We start from the raw sequence: 21,495 nt of genomic DNA on the forward strand, positions 1-21,495 counted from the left end.
AGAAGGTCTAGAAAAATATACCATTTTGAGCTTCAATGACCGCAGGCTCCACTTGGTCCAAATCCTCCTTTACACTCATCTGTTTGTCTGCAATGATGGCCTGCTGTTTGTGTAATTGTTCTTGGATCTCCTGGCTCATTACCTGTAGGAAGAAATAAGTTGAGGACGCATTAGAACCTCTGCCTACACACTACTAAAAAGAGTTGGTGGGAAACGATGGGGTATAAATAGTGTTCCTTTAATGCAAAAAAAATAATAATGCACCTGGAAAATTCCGTCGTGCCCCTTTTAGTGGGTCTGTCCCTCATCAGGAAGAGGCTCATCCCATAAATCTCTTCCCCCTCAGAGGCTCACCCGATAAGTAATTCAGACCAAAAAGCAGTTCCACTCAACATTTGGGCATTGATCATAACCAGTGCCACAAGAAGTTTCTACTAGTCCATCAATTTTAAGCCAAAGCTAGTCTCCTTTTCTCTGGGATGTTTTGTTAACTTTTAAAAAAATACAGGCAAATTTTTGTAATACTGTAGAAATGCCTTTTGTTGTAATCAGAGCAGTCGGAGTGAACTTTGCAGTTGGGAACAAGTGTTAACTTGTGCGCTATAATCAACATTCGGCAAATGTGAAACCATTACAATTTATAGCCGAGCAACCGAGAAGTAATGGAGGATTAATCACGGTTGTTCGTTTGCGCTTGGCAGAGCCAGGGCCTGTGGTTTGGCATGGCCCCATAGAAGGACTAATTTGTGCCTACAGCATGTTGAAGCCGCATAGAAAGGTTGGATACAATCGGCATAGACAGCCTGGATCTCTTTTTATGGATAGGTGATTGACAGGAGCTGAAAGTGCAATTAAATCTCAGAATGAAGAAGAAAAAAAAAAGCTAAACATCTGGGATCTGGTAGGGTTTCATGTTGAAACACTGCACAGACTGAGTCGATGCACTATAACCACTTCAGGAAACTAACATAGTTATATTGCTTGGAGTAACATTTTGTATATCAATGTCCAATCACAAAAAACAAGTTACCTTTTTCTTTTCAGCTTCCTGTTGATCTTTCACCATTTTCTTTAGTTTGTCATTAGCTGCTGCATTTTTGACTTCTAGTTCCTGGCTTTTTATACGCAGGTCCCGACGCAGTTCTTCCACCTAAACAAAAAAAAAATCCTTAGTTACAGATTCATTCTGTGCCATAATGTGGAAAAGCCCATCTTTGGTTGTTTTTTTTTTTTTTTGCACTGTATATACCTGATCCACAGTTTCTTTGATTTTTCTCAGACCAACGTTCAAATGCATCTGCTGTTCCTCCAGCTCACTGCGTTTCTCGTTGAACAGATCGGCATAGTGGTTGATGAAGTCCAAATAATGACGTGGTGTAATGGCCATGGTCCTCCCTCCTCTCTTTGCAAGTCTTGCATTGGCCTGAAAATGAACACATACAAATTGAATGTTCGTGTGCAAGCCATATAATAAAATAACCAAGGCACATTTTTTTTATTGCAACAGCAATACTAACTTGACCAATTTCAATCTCACAGGACTGGAATTTGTTTTATATTTAGAGAAGGAAAGGGGAAGTAATTTTACCTGATGAAGAGTTTGGTGGACAAACACACAGCCGTTGACAATTGCTTCTCTGTGAGAAGGTGGCTGCGGCAATTTATCATAAACAACAGGCATGTAGTCTGGCACAATGTAGTTTGGCTTTTCAAGGTCCATTTTGCTTGTGAACTCCTTGCCGACTTGATAGAGTGCTTCATTGGACCAGTCACCAAACCAATTCAAAACACACCTGAAAAATACAGAAAAGTGCAATGGGTTTACTACAATATCAAACATTTACACATTCCAGGCCAAGCCAAATACAATAAGTGCTAAACACTTTTGAAACTTGCCTGTTAAAGAGAGCTGGAGATGTAGCAGCTCGATCTTTCAGACCTTCTGAGGATGGATTCATGGTGAAGACAACATGAAGATTGCGTATAACTTGGCTAGTGAACCATTTGTACAATTCTTCATGTGAATCCAGCATCAAACCTTCTTTTTGGGCTCCCTCCTTACACTGTGTCATTAAGGTTGAATATTCGTCACCCTCAAACAGACCTGGAACCTAAATATGATTAAAAGAGCAGTCAACACTGATCTGAGATTTCCATTCACAATAGTTACAAAGGAGAATATATATATATATATATATATATATATATATATATATATATATAAAAAGGACCTTACCTCTCCATTGGCCAACAGTGTGTTCATGCGTTCCAGGAACCCTGAATCCAAGACATTAGACTCGTCCATGATGAAAGCAATCTTTTCGTTCTTGCAGCCTGAACGTCTCAGTACTGTTCTTAGATCTTCGTCAAAGTCTTCACCAGTGTATTTGCGGTGCACCTGAATTATTCAAAACGCACAAGTTTGGTTACCTCTGATTATTTCAGAGCATAGTCAAATGGTTTGTCTGCATAAATGTTACTCTACCTTGATCTGATAGACACTGAGACCATTCATCCAAGCAACGAAACGTGAAAGGGTAGTCTTCCCTGCCCCACTCACTCCAATGAGCAGTAAATGACCCTGTGGTTGTCTGAAAATACTTTAGGAGAAAAAAAAAAAAAGTTTCAAAGGATTTATCAAATTGCAGAATCAAATACGTTGCAGACTAGATAGGTGTGACATGTGAAAGGAAGAATTGAAGAATTTCTGGTGGTATAAACCGTTCATTTTAGTGGTTTTGGGCAAATAAAATTTTACAGAAAACTTAATATGTGCATAAGTAGCTAAAACACAGCTATCAAATCATATAAATAAAACCAAAAAATTGGATTTGAGAGTATATGGCTGGTGAGAATTTCCAAATAGGATTATATTTTAGAGCACCTTTTGTTTTAGTTAATACAGTCCCATATTAATGTAATAGAATAATAATTCACGTAATAATGTGTAGTGCTATATTCAGGTACGCAAATTGCAACAGAGCAGGTAGAGGGTATTGAGAGGTCCCACATTCCTGTAAGCTGGTGGAAAGGTGACGATCACAGATCATTTGGTGTGGTTTCAGTATGAGGAATACATTTACACAGAAGCAAACAATTTGTAATTACTTTTTATCTGGTTTTGCTGGTAAAAGGATCCATATTTAATCCCATCTTAATCTTACCGATCGATTCTCAGGACATGATCCAGAACTTCATTGAACAGTACAAGTGGCACATCCAACTCTTCTTCATAAAATACTCTCAGACGTGCTTTTACATAATCCCTCAGCTCTTCCTGCTCAACTGGTATGTAATCCTACAAGGAAAGAGTTGTTACTGCAAACCGACTCGGGTACATGCAAGAACGTTTTGTTTATTCATGGGGGGTGGGAGAGGGCAATAAATAATATCCAAATCAGGACATAATGCACCTTTGAGAGCCAGTTGCTGTACAGAATGGGTCTGTTCAATGCTTTTTCCTTCTCCACGTTAGGGAAGTGTTTCAGAGCCACAATGTCTATGTTCTCATCTGTCCAGCGTCTCTCTTCATCTTCAACAAGTCTAATTTAAACAAAACATTGTGTATTAGTAGTTTATGGCAGCAAAAATAAATAAATAAATAAACGAATCAACTTCAATGTACACAAATAAGAAAGAATGCACTCAATACCTGTCTTGGAAGAGTCGAAGGGCTTCGTGTGCCCAAATTCTGATCAATCCTTCCACAGGAAGCGTTTCAAGCGGTCTCAGTGCTTCAAATATACCTCTCACCCAACGGGTCATTTCACGGGGCGAGTAGATGTAATGGGGCTGGGTATCTTGGGTAAACCTCTCCTAATATTAAATAACCGTGTTAAACCATTCATATGCAAAAAATTATTTGGCATTTCTAACTTTTTCGTAAACAAATTCAGAAGTTTGCTTACTTAATTAGAACCCACCTCTCCATCTGTTCATGGAGTAATTCCCTTCTTCATATAATAAAAACATACCTGTGACATTGTGTAAAACTCTACCATGGCTGCAGTCAGAGGCTCTGCGTACGTGCGCAGAGAAGGAATGAGTCGCAGCATTGCGCGGTTGAATGTTCCGTAGATCTGAGTCAATGATGCTGGACCTGGATAATCTACATAAACTACTGGTACATGACGCAAGAATCTATAATACAAAAAAGAAAAAAAAAAAAAAAAGTTATTGAAAACAATGTTATTAGAAAGTGGAATAATGTATTTAGTATACTTGTGGATGAGGTGTGTAAGCTCCTATGGTACAATAAATGCATATAATAGATCAAGGAAAAACACAAACAAATGCAAAACTATGTTTCATGATGAGTGGGGTTTAAAATTAAACAACCAAAAAACTGTACAAGGAAAGCAAGCTAAAATTAGATTCCAATGGGCATAGATATTACATACAGCATGTGACCTTTTGCTAGGATTGTCAAATTATAGAGAAACATCTTTATTAGCGTTAACCAGGAGAAAAAGGTCAACTTTAATAAAGAAGTTTCGCTATAATTTGGTATTAATCGTAGACGAAGGCCACAAGTAATATTTATGCCCATTGAGATCTTATTTTAGGTCATTTACAACAACTGTTTTGAAACATCACCAGTTATAGCTTCAAAAGGATTAATGACAAATCTAAATTGGTCACTACCTGTGGGACAGAGGCTTTCTTCCAGGGTCGGTCGGTGGGTTACAAGCACCAACAAACTGAATCCTTTCCAGTTTCACCCACGTTTGATCAGAGGTCCTGTAAAAGCCTCCATGTTCAACCATCTAAATTAAACATATACAGTTAATTAATGACCTAGAACAAATGGAGAACAAGGTACAACCACAAGCAAATGCACCAAACAATCAATGTGCGATACCTGTCTGATGAAAGATATAACTCTCTGTGTGCCATATTTGTCCATGTCCGGAAGATTTATTTCATCGCAGAAGAGCACCAACCATTTCCCAAGTTGTACAGGTGCTAGAACTACACCGTTTGGTGTTCGGCGGTATTCACAGTAGTGATCAAAGGTTTTAAGGAGAAGTTCTGGTGTGGTGGCACTGGAGAAGTTCAATCCAACGACCTACAAGTAAAGTGGTGATAATGAATACATGTCTAGCAGAGCTAGTGTACATGCTCCATCATATAGTATGCCCCTACACAACACAGGAATTCAAATGAAAGCGAGAGTAAACTTATGATAGTATGGATATTGAGAGAGGGGAAAAAAAAAAAAAAAAAAAAAAATCAACTTCATTCTAGCTTTGACATATTAAGAGTTAATATTACAACTGCCAAAAACAAATATATAATGCATTTATATATTCTAAGGAAATGCCACAATTGGTTTGTTAAAGAGTAAAAAAAAATTTACACCGTAACATAGGGTTTTGCATTTGCCACCATTCTGCCATTCAGCTTAAAGGACCACTACAGGCACCCAGACCACTTCAGCTTAATGGAAGCTGAAGCTAGGATTAACCCTGCCTGCTGTAAACATAGCAGTTTTCAGTTTACATTGAAGGTTAATCCAGCCTCTAGTGGCTGTCTCACTGACAGCCGCTAGAGGCGCTTCTGCGCTTCTCACTGTGATTTTCACAGTGAGAAGTCGCCAGCTTCCATAGGAAAGCATTGAGAATGCTTTCCTATGGACTGGCTGAATGCGTGAGCGGCTTTTGCCGCGCATGCGCATTCAGCCGGTGACGGAAGAAGAGGAGGAGGAGAGCTCCCGCCCGGCGTGGAGAAAGAGGTAAGTTTAACCCCTTCCTCTCCATCCAGCCCGGCGGGAGGGGGACCTTGAGGGTGGGGGCACCCTCCGGGCACTATAGTGCCAGGAAAACGAGTGTTTTCCTGGCACTATAGTGGTCCTTTAAAGCTATTGCTAAAGCATTAACAGCAAAAAGAGCAACATTCTCAAAGGTGTATAACCATTTTGTAACATGGTGAAAAATGTATGAAGACACAATAACCCAGGTCATTTTTTCAGGAGGTTTCTCAAGAGCCCCTTCCTGGAGTGAATAAAAAAAACCAACAAAAAAATAAACCGAAGAGTCAAATTGAATGTATGGGATTGGACATAATAAGAGACAGTTTACCTCCATATCAGGGAGTGCTCTCAACGCACTAAACAGAGTCATGGTTTTTCCAGATCCAGGAGGACCACAGAGGACTAGTGGTTTGTGTTCTGCCAGCCATGTGTACAGCAAAGCTTCATGACGAACTGTATCCAGAGTGGGCACGACAACATCGGGGGCAGCAACCTTGTGGGTTTCCACTTCGATCTGAGGGACTTTGGCTTGCCAAGGCACCCATTCACCACTGATAGACACCTGAAAGATTACCGTAAGCATGTCAATTAGGAAGTTGCCTACACAAACTATTTTAGAACACATAGTAAATTTGGGTCTGAGAAGCAATATTAAAGCTTACACCCACGCACCAAGAACATTAAATAATTTATCTAAATCAAGGTCACTCTTAATGTGGCAAATATTAAAAGTAGATACTCTGTGATACCTCGTAATCAATGATTGGGATGTTGGGTGCAATTGGAAGGGGTATGGTGGTTATCCTTCGGATGTATTCGCCCAGTTCAGCCCTCATTTTCAGACGGCCGTCACCAGAAAATGACCAAAGAACAGCATAAATGAGGTAACGCTGAAAAGACAAAAACACAATTAAACATAAAAATGAAAACAAAAATAGATATAGTCTAGAATTCAAAACACTTTTCCACCAAACTTAACAGAGAAATGTTTTTGTTTTGTTTCACATGCAGTTACCTGTATGTAGCGTTCAAGCTGGTCAATTGGCATTGGAAAATCAGGATGGTTGTTATTGTACTGGGCAATGTTGCGGCAAGCCTGGTGCAACATGGAGAAGAGAGATCCCAGGCAGCGTAGACGTGTTAGATCCATGATGTGCTCCAGCTTGAAAGCATGCTCAAGAGCTTTGATGACCAGTCCATTCGAAGTGAAATATGGCTGCAAGACAGTTGCAGCATCCCTCTGGATCTGTGAAAAAATAAAAATAAAAATATTGCAGGAAAGGCTCTCTCTATGTGCAGTACCTCTGCCAGCACGCAATCAAGGGAGACTGTCAATTTGCCTTCAGTACCATATATGACCAGTAGGGGGCAACAGGGGCTACTTATTTATAAATTATTCCAGAAGGAAGAAAACACATTGAAATTCCTCTAATTTAAGTAGGAGCATGTAACACACTCATTTATTGTACTCCCTGAATTAGTGCACCCTGTATGTAAAGCATCTAAATATTGTTGCTAGCTAGATGCCTTCTATAATATTATTGCTATAGCACCATCCATTCTCATTAAAGCGGCTCAGGTCTTTGCGTATTATATAAAGAACCCCAATGGCGGCTGCTCTGCTTGATATGCAGAGATAGCCAACTTTTACTTACCTGAACCTGTCCCTAGCGGCCACTGCCATATTCATCCAGTTGGTCCTCTACAGTTCCTGGCACTTCATTGGCCAAGAGCGCATGTCAGTGTTGTACTTTAGCTCATGCCTTTTCCCTAAAGCCGTCACTAGTGACAGCCGGGGAAAATGACAGAACTTGACGACAATAAATGAGACATCCGTGAAGTTTTGTCAAGTGTAGGGAATATACCAAAACAAAGTAGTCCCTACTCATACTCATTTTGGAGTAAGTGATCAGGCCACTTTAATGAGTGCCGAAGGGTGTGTATTTATTATAGTAGAAGTTTTTTGTTTCTTGGGTCAGCACAGATTTGAATCTGTAACTCAAATTCCCACTACACTTTCCTAGACCATCTTTGTTTACCTTTAAGTTTTTTGTACCTGAAGCATTGGGGAGGATGATTCTTCTTCATCTTCTTTGCCCTTTCTCATTCTCTGGGCCTCATCTTCTCCCTCATCCAGAGGGATACTGCGCATTCTGGCCAGGAAGTGGTTGAAGATCATATCTGTACTCAAGACATCCTCACTGAACCAGACCATGCCACATCTGGATACCGTGGCCAAAGTAGCATACTTCAGATCTTGTACTTCAAACATAATACGCACCTAAATTAAAAAAAAGAAAAAAACAATGTTGGAACACTGAGCAAAAATAGCTGAACAATGCAAAAAAGTTTGCCAATTCATATATTTACATTTGGTGGGAGGCTGAGACGTTCTCCATTGGGAAGAGTTAGAAGTTTGTTATCATCCAGAACAGAATTCAAGTTTTCTACCCACTCTGGATCTACATCACCATCGAAGATAATCCACTGTCGTTTCTGTAGTTCACCTCTGACATTGTCTATAATCCTAAAGAGGGAACAGAGTGAGGGGTAATTCATTCTCACGTTTATGAACGTTTTTAAATTTAGAGAACTTCCAGAGATTATTCAAAGTCTTACAATGCTAAACAGATTTAATGTTTAGTTTGTAAAATGTTTAAAAAAGAGGTTACCGATCACAAATATGGCTGATAGGTAACATCTTGTTAAGAGCCATGAACTGAAGTTTGCATTGATATGGTGGGTGTTTGTTAGCAAGGAGTGTTTCTGTAGTGTACAAACACTAAGTATGAGACAGATAAAACCTTATAGCATTCTCTAATGACCTCTTGTACATAGTTCGAGAGAAAAAAAAAAAAGTGATGTTACAGAAGGACATACTTCCTGAGAACATGTGTAAACAACCCATCAGTCCATTCTCGGGTGTTTGGGTCCAATGTGCCATATAGATGATCTTTACTGATCGCTTTGGGATCGATGATGTGGGAAACACCTTCAACCCCTTCCAATCTTTCCAAAGCCTTCAACAAGACTCTCCAAGCCATTGTCTTGCCACTTCCAGATGGACCCACCATCATCAAACCATGGTTGATTTGTGTGATTTGATACAGCTGTAGAACCTATAAGGGGAGAAAAATAAATTACAAATCTTTGAGAACATCCATCATCGTCCAGTTTGAAAGTGTGAGAAAATAAATTGCACTTTACCTTCTCCACCCACATGCCACCAACTTCTTCTCCATCACCGTACGTGAGGTACATTTCCTGGCATACTTTCTTCAGCTCTTCACGAAGGGCTGTCATTTCACCCCTCTGGTATTGGACGCCAGGGAAAACATCAGACAAAAGACTGAACAGCAGAGGAATATCTTCAGCAACCAGTTTTGGCACCATTGTTTCACAAACACTTTGGATCAAAATCTAAGGAAAAAAAATAAATATGGATCAACAACGAAAGAGTACAGTTATGTACAAATAAACAAAACTACATAACATTAAAGAATCATTACATGGAATCGAGAATGTCTGGGATTCTCCCGCATAAACCTAAAAGATAAGTTATCTTACTTCTTGCTCTGGCAAGTGTTCAGCAACTTGCCCTTCCACTGCAAATTCTCCACGTTCCTCTTTTTCCCTCTTGATCTTCTGGATTCTCTCTCGTTTCACGTTGCCAGCACTGACCAAGACACTCTTCAGAGCTCTCAGACCAAAATCATAATGGCTCTGAGAAGAAAGCTGCTCATCACACAGCCTGGAGGGACAAAAAATTATATTTTAATACCATTTAAAGTAAACTAGTGCACTTTACAGAACAAGTAGTTTCTGAGTGTCCTGCTTACCAGGCAAAGGGGAATGAGACCGGTGAAATACAAAGAACAAATATGGGTGCAGAGCAGGAAGAATGTAGCTTAGTGTATTTTATGGATTGAGTACAGAGATTAGGGGAATGAAATGTAACACTCAAGAGATGCTTTTTGAAGGGATCTGAAAATGTGATTAAAGGAGAAAGATTAAGATTTGGCAGTAGTGAGAAATGGGGCAACTTACACACAGTCTTGTACGTGGGAAAGAGATTCTGATAAGAGATCAAAAAAGTTTTTGATTGTGAGAAGAGAAAAAGAGGTGAGCAATTTCAAAATAAGGGAAACCATGGAAAAGAGAGACGAGATAAAGATATGGAAAGTCAGAGTAAACTCAACAATTACTATGTCATGGAATCAAGCTGCGCTGCTCAGAGATACATGGAGTTAATACCATACTCATTAATACAAATATAAAGGACCCATATAGAAACTCACTTGAAGAATGGGACAATCTTGTTGGCAAGCACTTCTGCAGTCCTGAAGCCTTGGGAGTACAACATGACCTGTGCTATCAATTGGCGGTCAGGCTTGGTCATGGCCAAGCTTCGGAACAGCTTCTTTAAGTTATCAGGCAAGTTGGATCGACCAGCATATCCAGGATTCATTGTAATGAAGATGGCCATGTCAGGACTGACCTTCACCTGCTTGTTCAGCAGTTCACAAGTAATCGTAAGTGCTAGAGAGAGAAAACAAAACAAAACATTGAATTGTGTATAACTGTAGTTAAACAACGGGATCTCCAAGCTTGTCATTTGAATCAAACATTTTAACAACATATATAAACATAAAAGACATTGGAATGCAGCTGATTTTTGTTAATAGGGATCAGTAAACATGAAGGCTAGTAAGCCGTGTCTGCTCATACTTAATACAGTATTCACACTATAAGCCGAAATGATCCGCTACTCTGTTACAAAGAATCAGAAGTCTGTCCTTTATCGTTAACAATTCAGCTTGTGCAAGCAGTTGCTGCTAAGAGTTTGGGAGCAAAGAATTCTTGTGGACATGTGCACAAACCTCTTATGAGTTTGCACATTTCAAGACTTCCTGGCATTTTGTAGGAATGAATAGGAATCAGATTAAGCTTTTTTTTTCTGGTTTACACTTTGGGCCACTCTGAGCGACTGTCACATTCACTTGCAAATGTTTCAGATGCAGCTAAAATCCAATTCTTGTTCCATTCAAAATGCAGCTGCAAGCCTAACTATTTGACCTCTCCAGCAGAAACTAAACGAGGGACCCTTGAGCTCTAACCACACTATTGTTCACGAGAAAAACAAAAACATATTACGTACTCCTGTCACGGTTGGGATTGGAATGCTCTCGCAGGGCTTCCTGGATACACTGTACTTGTTGAGAAACTGCAGACAGCATGCGTTCCTCAAGTCTGTTGAACTCATCAAAACAGCCCCAGGCACCGACCTGACACAGACCCACAAAAATTCGACCCATCGCCTTGAAAGGAGAGACAATGACAATGAGATTAAACAAACATCTACAATAGCACATATAATAAGAACAAAAACTAGAATTGCTACTCTGTAATATAAACAGGGATAAGGGGGTGAATCTAACCTGAAAGTCAAATGTTTCATCACAGTTGAAGACCAGCACAAAGCGGCCAAGCTGGTGTCCCAAGGCTTTGACAGACTCAGTTTTCCCAGTACCTGCAGGGCCTGTTTGCAGAGATAAAAGGTTTATTCAGCAACACAGAACTTACCAGTGGTAGTATACTGTATAATATATAGTAATAGTAAAGACAATAGAAACCAAAAGAATCAACTTTTAAAGAAAAAGTTTATATCTTTACACCCTCACAGAAATATTGTATTCTTATAGTACATACCAAATGGTGATCCTCCAAGTCTTGCCTCCAGGGCCTGGGTCATTGTCAAGTAACAGCGATCTGTGAGAGGAGTTTGCACAAGTTTATCCTGAACTCCGAGGTATTCAAAGCCGTAATTGAACTTTGCATTTGCCATCTGAATTGAAAGCTGCTGCAAAACATCTGTCTGTTTAGGATCAAAGTAGAATCTCATCTGGCTTAGCCATTCAAAGGACTTCGGGTTGTCAATCCGGTTTTTAATGAGAGTTCTTGTAACGTCCCTTTGGTGCACCAGCTCAGTGATCTATAAAACAATGTATACCATTATTAATATGATCGTATAAGAGGAAGAAAAGTTCTTTAGAGAATGGGTAGAGCAGTTGTAAAATAATTAGCCACTTAGAAAATAGAAGGTAAAGGGATTTAAGGAATTTCTAGCAAAGAATAGCATGCAGAAGGTACACCATTTAAAAATAAATTGAAGGAAAGCAAAAGTTCATACTTCCTAATTTATGAGAGATGGGTTAAAACAACTTCCACCTTAGAGGCATTGTAAATATTCCCAACATGGGGTGCACGTGAATCCTAAACAGAATTAAAATATCACACAACACAATAGTCTGACTTTATCAAAAAGCCAGTCCAGAACCAAAAATGTTACTTAACAAGGTCAAAACATTGCTCTGTATGTGATGATCCAATTATACTGAACCCAGTGAGTGCCTGAAGCCTCTTTCTGGGGGTGCTAAAAGCATCCCTGTGAGCTATTCCTAGAATAGCAACCTCCCAGAAATCTCAGGAGGTGTAGGCAATTCCTTTAGATAAGTGTATGTAAAAGATTTTAAACTTTGTTTTGCACAAATCATTATAAACAAAATATATTAGCCAACAAGTAGGCAATTACTTGCCGTAAAAAAATAAATAAAAAAAAATATAATTATAATATATATATACATATATATATATACATATACACATATATATATACATATATATATATACATATACACATATATATATATATATATATATATATATATATAATGTAAAATAAAAGGGACAATGATTAAATGACTACTATTTGCACATGAAATGCATTACCAAATGTTCAAGCTTCCTCCTACGCAAAGGTGGCTGTTCCATTAACACTGAATCTGCCAAGACAGTCAGAGTAGCCTCCACATTGGTAAGCACGGCCGGCATTGCGCTTGCATCTCCTCCGTTGGCAATGTTAGTTAGGGCATTCTCCACATTTTCAGACCAAGCGATTTGAGCAGAAAGAACAACTAATTGGGCCTACAATAGAAGAAAAATAAATAAATAAAAAAAACTCATTAGTCACACGTGTTTAATTTTGTAAAACACAAAATTTCTTACAATGAAAACTGTTAAAAAAACAAAAAAAAACAAAAACAGAACACTTAAAAAGACGTACCTGATACTTGTCGATCCAGGATATGTAGGTGGCAGGGTCAATTGATGTGGACTTTCCAAAGATCTCAACTTCTGTGACAGATTCTGCTAGCAGCTTAGCCAAAGTCACCCTCATCTCTTTCTCAACCAAAGTAAGCCACTCATTGATTTTGGGATGCTCTGTGATTGACACCGGGGTCTTAAACAGAACCTTTAAAAAAATATCCAGAATATTTTAAAGTAGAGAATAGACATTAAGATTTTAAGTAAATTGAGGTTTTATTTACTAAACATGGCTGAAACAACCTGCTATTATTACAACTTGACTATTTTTGCCTAAATGTTTAAAGTTCAGCTCCCAACTCACTCCAGTTTCGTGTTTAACAAATAAACAGCATGTATTTCATTGCGGGGGCATGTCACCATTAAGAACAGCATTCTATGGCAGTGAAATCACTGAATCATATGTACCTCTTCGCCTTCTCGTGAAGAAATTCCCAGAACTATGGAACTGTCTTCATTTAAAATGATGCTTGAGACACCAGCAAACATTTTTTTGAAGTGTTTCTGTAGCTTGGCCACATTTTTGCTGTTGCCGATAATTTCCAGCAAGTCTTCATCACCAACAAAGTAAAATCTAAAAGGGAAAAAAAAAACAAAAAACATTTATTCAGAGGACTTTACTAGTTTGAACGGTATTTCATGGTACCATTTATAAAGGTCACAATGACTTTGCCAACATACTAAAAGCTATCACACCAAACTTGGAACCTGAGATCACACAAAGTATCCTTCACAAAAGAAAAGAAGGACAACACTTATTCCAAGAGCCACCGTGGTGCTTAGCTGAAGCAGGGCCAGCAAATCCCTTGCATATAGTACATCCAAGCATAGACCTCTCATAGAAAAAAAATGTTCTCTCAATCTCAAAAAAAAAAAAAACAGTGTTGCTCTGTACGGGGTAATCCAATTAAACTTCTTTGCATCTTGAACCCAATGAGTGCCTGAAGCCTCTTTTTGATGCACTAGAAGTACCCTCGTGATATATTACTAGAATAATGAACCCCCCGCACTCAAAAAAGGGGTATATTACACTGTAAGCTAGTTAAAACCTAGAATTATTTAGTATATCGTTTCAGAGGACTATACTCCCTAAATATTTCACCCAAATTTCCCAAAAGGTTTATGGTTACGCTCGCACGTCACACACACACACATCAATGTAATAAATCAACATTTGTTAAAAGCTGCCTCAATAGTTCCACAGTCAAGAGACAATTTAAAAAATAAATTTAGGAAAAGAAAAGCAGTTGTACAACTCCCCCCTCCACTCCCCCAGAAAAAAAATAAAAAACAAAACCTCAAAGCATAACAGTCAAATGGTCTTTACCGAGGGAATGATGAGCGCTCCCTTTCCAAATATTCTCCTAAAGCTTTTTGGATCTTGCCCAGAAGGTCTGCTAATCTTTCAAGAGATCTCTGAACTCCCTGTATATTCAGCACATCCATGACCAGGGGAGATTTGGTGACCTTCTTCATAAGAGCCAAGAACTCCATGCTGATGCTGTAAGTGGAAAAGTTTGTTATCAATAAATAAATACAATTAAAATTCAACTAAAATGCTATTTTCGGGCTGGGATAGTGCAAAATACCTCTGGAATCGCTGCGTTTCGACAGGAAGAAGGTGTTTGATATCAGCACTGCCAGTAAAAATGCCTTCCAGGTACACCCAGCGCCTCTGGACATCAATCCACACATCGAAAAGTGCCATAATCCGATTCAATTTGTCTTCCCAGCTCAAAGCATCTTCTTCGAAAACCTGAATTCAGATACAAAGGATGGGCAACATAATATAAAGCTGTAGTTTTCAATATTGAAGTTTAGTTAATGTAATAACTGTAGGAGCATTACTGAGAAGCCAATGTTTCTGTACATCAGTTTGCTTGATCATCCACATGATGACAAAGGATAACAAGAGCTACAATTTTACAGAAGTGGGAAGCAACTTGCTGGGTAGCGGTTTGAAAGTGCAGTTTGCAAGTGCCACCATATGAATCTCTCCTATTCACTTAGTGCATGGACTGAATTATGTTAACAAGAGGGGCACCAAAATGTTTGAGGATGCGATCAGTGACCCCTAAAACCATATAAGTTCAGGTGACCCCTGAAGAGAATTTATTGTATATCTATCTTTCCTTCTAATATTCAAGTTTGAGAAGGCCCAAACTTCTCTATTACTGAATACAAAATAGTTAATAAAATATGTGCACGGTAAGGACAAATAGAATACCTTGTAGTAAGGAGAAAGCTTCATGGCAGAGACGCTGTTGATATGTTCCTTGACTTTATTGAACAGATCATCCCAGCCACGGATCAGGCGGCATTTGTTTTGATAGTTGACCAAATCCAGCTCATAAGCATTCCACACTTCCCGAATCTGGATGCAAGACACATTTACAGGCATTCAAATTGATTAAGAAATTCATTATCAGTCTTAATACATCTAGGAGTTTGACAGACATTGGGGGTTGAGTTTAAAGAGGAATTTTGGGGCAAAGTTACTTTTGAGACCTTCTGCTTTATTAATAACTTCCATGGGGCTGCTGGGTGCATCTCACAATAAATGTACCTGTTTCAAGAACTCCTCCAGCGCCATTTCACCTTGCGCCACAAGTAAAACATCTTTGACAATGGCTTCATTTCTTTGCAAGTCAACATCCCAGATCTGTCCCAGGGTAAGTTCTGATACCACCCAGTTCACACGAAGTCTCTTCATTAGTTGTTTCCAATGTCGGTCTTTTAGGGCCTCCGACTTAAGCTCAATGACTAACATGTTTATCTGTTTACAGATAGAGGGGGGGGGGGGGGGGGGGAATAAAATATAAATAAACACTTCAAGCTCTGTATGGAACTTACCTTATGGGACAAACAGCTTACTAATAAACAAACTGAATGACGTACCTTCATGTAGCCCTTCAGAAGTCGCTGAACATACTCATAGGATGCGTACTGTCTCAGACGGGCAGGGAAATTCTTCAACTGATTCAACAGCCCATCTAAGCTCTGCCGCAGCTAAATAGGAAAACATTTGTGTAAAAATAGTGCAATACAATTTAAATAACTCCATACACCAGTAACCAAGCTAAACTATTATCCACAATCGTAAAGATTCATATCCAGGAAGGAAAATGTAGATATATTGTTTACACTGTGATGACAATATGCATTTTCAGCACATTTCCGAAGTCCTAGACAGGACCAAGTGATTGCACATGCAGCATCCCCCCCCAAATGGTGCAAACTGAATTCCTAGGCTGTATGTCCAGATGTTGAGCTGTGCAAAGGACCCTTGGAGAAGCAGTATTCACTTATATGTCAACAGTTTGGTTTTACAACTATTACTGTTGTGTTGCCAGCCCTTTTCCCTTCCTTAATTAGCCATGAACATTTCTTTAATTCGCACTGCTTTGGTGTGGCGTGGATTCAGAGACCTTTTATGAGCCCAGGCGTCAATCGCCAAACTTGGAGTGAGGCTATACATTTCTTTTGGCTCAGATTATGCAACAATATAGCTTTTTGAAACAATATAGAAAATACCTTGCGTGGTTGTACAGACACCCATGGTTGCTCCTTCATTTGGTCAATCTGTTCCCAGACTTTCGAGAGCTCAGACCAAACACCCTTTAAGTCTTGCAATTCCTCCAGAGCTACCTACAGGTGACAGAAAACATCAGTTTACAATAAGTTAAAGTGATGAGGTAATGGGGCATTCAAAAAAAATCTAAATGAAGGAAAAGTTTACAGGACATAAGTGACCATATTATAAGGCATGGAACTACACATGACCGCATAGGACCAGAAAACAGTGCAAAGTAATGTGAAGTAAGTTCTAGTAACCCTAAGAGTGATATGAATGCACCAAAATAATATCTAAAACGCTTACCTGAACGCGTTCTTCACTGCCGCTCAAGAGTCCAGTGTCTGTTAGCTCTAAGGCTTCCTTGGCCTTAGCACATTTTTCTCGATCATCTTTCAATCGGCCAAACTTTCCTTCGTATATGGTGAGTGCTTGAAGAGCATCCTCTGGACGCAAGCTTCCCTGAAAGATTAAATAAACAGATTTGTTATAAGTCTAGAAAATATATATATTTTTGCGCTATTCATTCTCAAATGTACAGCTCTTATCTTTCAAAACATGTGGTGCTAAAATATAAATTTCACCATCTATTTAAATGTTGTATTCAAATGCTCTCACAAAGCCAATGATTGTAATAACCCTAGAATATGAAATGCAGAATGCAATGCTTGAGATTAGCATACAAGGCGGAGGAGCACACACAGCAAGGAAAGCGCAATCTAGACATTAGTAATCGATTTCACTAGCATTACGTTTAGGTTACATTTTTAGAACATACTCAGGAATACTTTTAAATAAAACTCAAAAGTATATTGTCAATAATAAAAATAACTATCTGGTTTGTTTCCTTGATTAATTTTATTTTTAATTATTACATTATTCTAAGGAGTATGTTGCATGTGCAGTTTTAGAAGAGAAAATATCTTACAGCCACTGGTTTGGTCTTCTCCCAGTCCGTCAGCAGATCAATGGTGCGGCTTTCAACAGCGCGGTCTTCCTGGACAATTTTCATCTGCAGGTTGGCCACTTGCTGCTGGATGGCAGAATCCTTTCTGCGCATGATGTCATTAAATGCACCCCATTCCCCTTCAATGTTGTCAATGTACAACCAGGACGAGGGAAACTGGAACCTTTGTTTTTCAAGCAAGCGCTGTCCATTTCTGTAGAGCTAATAAAATAGGAAAAGAAAAAAAAAAATACATTAGATATTCTGAAAACACAAAGCCAACATTTAGACTTCTACGACAAAAATAATAAAGTTAAAGAGTGATAAACACTTTCACATTTAATTGTGGAAAGTGCAGAAGATACACGAACAGCTGCTTCAGATAAAACTGACAAAAATAGGAAATGTTACACTGTTTCACCTAAATTAAAGGAACACTATAGGGTCAGAAACACAAATATGTATTCCTGACCCTATAGTGCAAAACCCACCATTTAGGTTGTCCCCCGCCCCTATAAAAGCTTAAAACTCACCTTATTTCCAGCGCTGCTCGGGTCCGCTGGCACTGGCTCTGCCCCTTTGTGACATCAAAATGGCCGATTGTTAGCCAATCCAATGTTTTCCCATAGGGAAAGCATTGGAAAGGATAAAATCGGAACGGGGCGGGGCCGAATGCCAATTCAGGAGCTCCCCATAGAGATGCATTGAATCAATGCATCTCTATGAGGAAAATTCAGCGTCTCCATGCAGAGTGTAGAAACGCTGAATGTCAGGGCTGCTTTTTCGGCAGCACTGACCCAGGAAGCACCTCCAGTGGCCATATAAGGAGTGGCCACTTGGAGGTGTCCCTATAGGCAATGTAAACACTGCCTTTTCTCTGAATAGGCAGTGTTTGCATGAAAAAAGCCTGAAGGGAACTATTATACTCACCAGAACAACTACATAAAGCTGTCGTTGTTCTGGTGACTATAGTGTCTCTTTAAGTAATAGCTGTATTGTAGGCAAGAAAATTCCTTAGTAAGAGTAAGTATATGCACCAGTACTAAAAGGATACAGAATTTTTGTTTTGGCGAACACACACAAATTATCCAAATTGGCATGATGCAATCTTCTCAGTACCCATGAGTATCAAGCAATAAAGCAGTATTAAATCACAAATATGATCAACGAAAATGTACTAACTGAATGCGACACGTGACTCATCCACTCTATTTTAGGCTATACAGGTTTTTCTTCTCTTTTGTTCAAATCAAAAAAGTATACATTAAAAAAAAAAAAAAAAAAAATAGTGAGGTGAATAAAAGAATAATTACATCGACTTGTTTCTCAAACTGCTTGATTTTTCTTTTCAGAGACTGGACGTAGGTAATGAAGGTCACCGCATCCGAAGTACTGGCTGTATCAACTGAATGCTGCTCCAGCTCTTGGCGCGACTGAAAACAAAAGGTTACAGAGTGTTATGAACTGGTTAAACGAAACCACCGAATAAGGGAATAAGGGATACAGACCATTATCCAATTTATTTCATACCTTTGAGATCTGTGAGTGAAACTCTGTCATATTTTGTCCAAGCATCTGACCAAATTTGCTCAGAACCTCCTTATGCCAGGAATCATATTTCAAGTTGACTTTAGACTGGACCTGTTCAAAGAGAGAAAAGTGAATAAAAATTTACACCATTTTTTGTTGTTTTATTGTTGTAATAGCTAGTTCTTTACTGCATAACAGACATACCTTTCCATAATCAATGATAACCGGTCCAAAATCTTTCCTGGTCTCTGCGTTATCAAATGTTCCTCTGGCCTTTCGAATCTGGACAAGTAGAGCCTGCCATTTATTCAGATCTTCACCAAGACGATTATAGATATTTTCAGCTTGCATATCCCACAAGCACTGGTACTGCAACCACACCTGTTTAAAGATAAAAAGTTATTAATATAGTTATTTTGGACAGTCAAACAAAACCATTGTGAAACTTTTGAAAAGACGAGAAGTACGGACACACAATAAAACGTCTATACTACAGAGAGAACATTTACACAACACAATTAAGCAGTGGAGGGGTAATACATGCAGACATTTAATTTAGCAAATAAAAACACTGAAGCGACACCTGCAATTTTAAGTTTTGATTTAAAGGAACACTTCAAGAACCATAACTACTATGATTGCTGCAGTGCTTATGGTGCAAGGAGTGGCCTAACAATTCCTGGGCGAAGTCTTGCAGTGCGAGGTTTAGGTCACCGGCTGAGAATGTCAGCTGCGTCCCTGCTAAGGAACTTCTGGCTGCCCAGCATTTGTAGTGGAGGCGGTGGTGCCAGGGTCCTCCTGGCACCATAGCCATTACAGCAAGTGGTTAGTGGTCATGCTGCTTGAATGGTTACTTTAATGAAAAAGTGTAAAATACTGAATGGTTTTATTGTTTTTCTAGACAATTAACAGGAACAAGAGATACATTTTCCACTTTACTGGATCATTTAAATCATACAAAGATAAAATAAAAATGGCCAGACAAAGCTCTACAGATACAGCCCAAAATAAGTCACCAGTTCTGAAGTGGCTTATGTTAAGCTACTAAAACACTTAAGTTGCATTCTATGCTTTTATCTTTATCTCACCTTGACATACTGCTCAACTTCAGTCACAATGCCCATCACAGCAGAGTAAGCTTCATCCAGACCGGCAGGCCCATCTGGCATCCGAGTTAATGCGTTTCTGTAATATTTCTCCTCTTCTGACAATTCATAGTGGACACCGACCTATTTCAGATCCAAAAATCCGATAATACAAGTCAGGTTTTTTTTTGTTTTTAAAATAACAAAACAAACCCACACACTACACATGTAACTTTTTGCTATTAGTTAATGTACCTGGTATCTTTGACTCTGAATTCTGGGAAGCGATAAAATCACCGTCTTCCATGAGAACATTTCTTGAAACAACTTGTATCTGCAATCTTCAATTGGTGGGTTCAGGTAAATAACCTGGTTGGTAATTCTGAGTTCATGCACAATGTTCTGAAAATATAACAAGCAGCAAGCGTTACTTGGCAAAGGGAAAAGTGCCTAAACATTTGTTCACTTAAAGAACCAAGAGATCCCTGAGCTCTGAATCTGATGTAACCCTACCCTATAAAAATATCTAGACTGTGGAATACCTACACCCACTTTACCAAAATCCCACCTACAGAAATTGTGGGAAAGAGTCAGTGTTTAAGGAGTGGGCGCATAATAAACAAACATGTGGCACCCCACATTGGCCACGTTAATTAGATGGAATAATGCAGTTTATACTCTGTTAAAGATTTCCAATGTAATACAGAGGTGCTACTCTAAAGAGAGATAGTGTTCATGTGAGAAAGCCTGTTCAGAATGAAATCAGCTACAGTTTGTTAATGGATTAGTCAAGAAGCAATAAAAGGGAACTATTCTCTAGGTAAAGTTAAACTTACCTTGATTTTTGGCTCACCACCTGGTTTATGGCTGAGTTGTGGTGCATCAGTGTCCATATCAACTTCTGCTTTGTCATCAAATTGACCCATAAGAACCTGAGTCCATGTTTTCAAACCTGCTTGAAGACGGACTCCAAGGATTCTTTCAATCTACAATATCAAACACAATGACAAATATATTACAAGTAATACAAGCTTGACAAAAACTAAAAGTCAAGGTTAATCGTCAATTCTAACATTTATTTTGATCAAATCATACAAGCACTGACTTTTGAAAAAAAAAAAAAAAACCACCACATCATTGTGTTTATAACAATTTTTGCATCCATTATCAGCAGGTGAATACATCTTTAAAAATTAATTTTACCTCCATGTCCAGTTTGTTAACCCAGATGGGCAGGTTAGAGTAGGAGTGAAGGTTCAAATCATCCACAGCTTTTTGAACCCTGTTCAAGATTTCAGTGAATATTTTGTGCTCATACATGCACGTTTCCAATGATCTGACCTCCAAATCTATTTTTTCTTCGATGATGAGAAGATCATCAACCTGTGTAAAGAAACATAGCAAATAAAACAAAACAATACGATAAAAACTGCTATCAAAACAA

At 38.8% G+C, this 21,495-nt stretch overlaps 1 protein-coding gene across 2 annotated transcripts in view; it reads right to left on the bottom strand.

The window, feature by feature from the left end:
• The window catches only part of DYNC1H1 (dynein cytoplasmic 1 heavy chain 1), a 49,642-nt gene that overhangs the window by 22,319 nt on the left and 5,828 nt on the right, over positions 1 to 21,495 (bottom strand). For both annotated transcript variants that reach the window (XM_063440287.1, XM_063440286.1), the window contains exons 9-51: positions 21,255 to 21,434; positions 20,888 to 21,037; positions 20,307 to 20,453; positions 20,055 to 20,195; positions 19,171 to 19,347; positions 18,967 to 19,077; positions 18,750 to 18,869; positions 17,419 to 17,658; positions 16,797 to 16,952; positions 16,451 to 16,564; positions 15,815 to 15,925; positions 15,483 to 15,692; positions 15,144 to 15,290; positions 14,506 to 14,672; positions 14,244 to 14,417; positions 13,325 to 13,490; positions 12,876 to 13,064; positions 12,542 to 12,736; positions 11,462 to 11,744; positions 11,191 to 11,291; positions 10,911 to 11,070; positions 10,051 to 10,291; positions 9,320 to 9,503; positions 8,960 to 9,172; positions 8,633 to 8,871; positions 8,123 to 8,279; positions 7,809 to 8,033; positions 6,768 to 6,998; positions 6,502 to 6,642; positions 6,081 to 6,314; positions 4,862 to 5,068; positions 4,645 to 4,766; positions 3,975 to 4,140; positions 3,653 to 3,816; positions 3,414 to 3,543; positions 3,165 to 3,298; positions 2,486 to 2,600; positions 2,237 to 2,398; positions 1,897 to 2,111; positions 1,589 to 1,793; positions 1,250 to 1,423; positions 1,031 to 1,150; positions 22 to 142 (exon numbers count right to left, since the gene is read on the bottom strand). In XM_063440287.1, the coding sequence (XP_063296357.1) occupies positions 22 to 142; positions 1,031 to 1,150; positions 1,250 to 1,423; positions 1,589 to 1,793; positions 1,897 to 2,111; positions 2,237 to 2,398; positions 2,486 to 2,600; positions 3,165 to 3,298; positions 3,414 to 3,543; positions 3,653 to 3,816; positions 3,975 to 4,140; positions 4,645 to 4,766; positions 4,862 to 5,068; positions 6,081 to 6,314; positions 6,502 to 6,642; positions 6,768 to 6,998; positions 7,809 to 8,033; positions 8,123 to 8,279; positions 8,633 to 8,871; positions 8,960 to 9,172; positions 9,320 to 9,503; positions 10,051 to 10,291; positions 10,911 to 11,070; positions 11,191 to 11,291; positions 11,462 to 11,744; positions 12,542 to 12,736; positions 12,876 to 13,064; positions 13,325 to 13,490; positions 14,244 to 14,417; positions 14,506 to 14,672; positions 15,144 to 15,290; positions 15,483 to 15,692; positions 15,815 to 15,925; positions 16,451 to 16,564; positions 16,797 to 16,952; positions 17,419 to 17,658; positions 18,750 to 18,869; positions 18,967 to 19,077; positions 19,171 to 19,347; positions 20,055 to 20,195; positions 20,307 to 20,453; positions 20,888 to 21,037; positions 21,255 to 21,434 (7,339 nt within the window). The remainder of the gene's footprint in view (positions 1 to 21; positions 143 to 1,030; positions 1,151 to 1,249; positions 1,424 to 1,588; positions 1,794 to 1,896; positions 2,112 to 2,236; positions 2,399 to 2,485; positions 2,601 to 3,164; positions 3,299 to 3,413; positions 3,544 to 3,652; positions 3,817 to 3,974; positions 4,141 to 4,644; positions 4,767 to 4,861; positions 5,069 to 6,080; positions 6,315 to 6,501; positions 6,643 to 6,767; positions 6,999 to 7,808; positions 8,034 to 8,122; positions 8,280 to 8,632; positions 8,872 to 8,959; positions 9,173 to 9,319; positions 9,504 to 10,050; positions 10,292 to 10,910; positions 11,071 to 11,190; positions 11,292 to 11,461; positions 11,745 to 12,541; positions 12,737 to 12,875; positions 13,065 to 13,324; positions 13,491 to 14,243; positions 14,418 to 14,505; positions 14,673 to 15,143; positions 15,291 to 15,482; positions 15,693 to 15,814; positions 15,926 to 16,450; positions 16,565 to 16,796; positions 16,953 to 17,418; positions 17,659 to 18,749; positions 18,870 to 18,966; positions 19,078 to 19,170; positions 19,348 to 20,054; positions 20,196 to 20,306; positions 20,454 to 20,887; positions 21,038 to 21,254; positions 21,435 to 21,495) is intronic.

Source organism: Pelobates fuscus, chromosome 13, assembly GCF_036172605.1.
Source record: "Pelobates fuscus isolate aPelFus1 chromosome 13, aPelFus1.pri, whole genome shotgun sequence".
Taxonomy (NCBI): domain Eukaryota; kingdom Metazoa; phylum Chordata; class Amphibia; order Anura; family Pelobatidae; genus Pelobates; species Pelobates fuscus.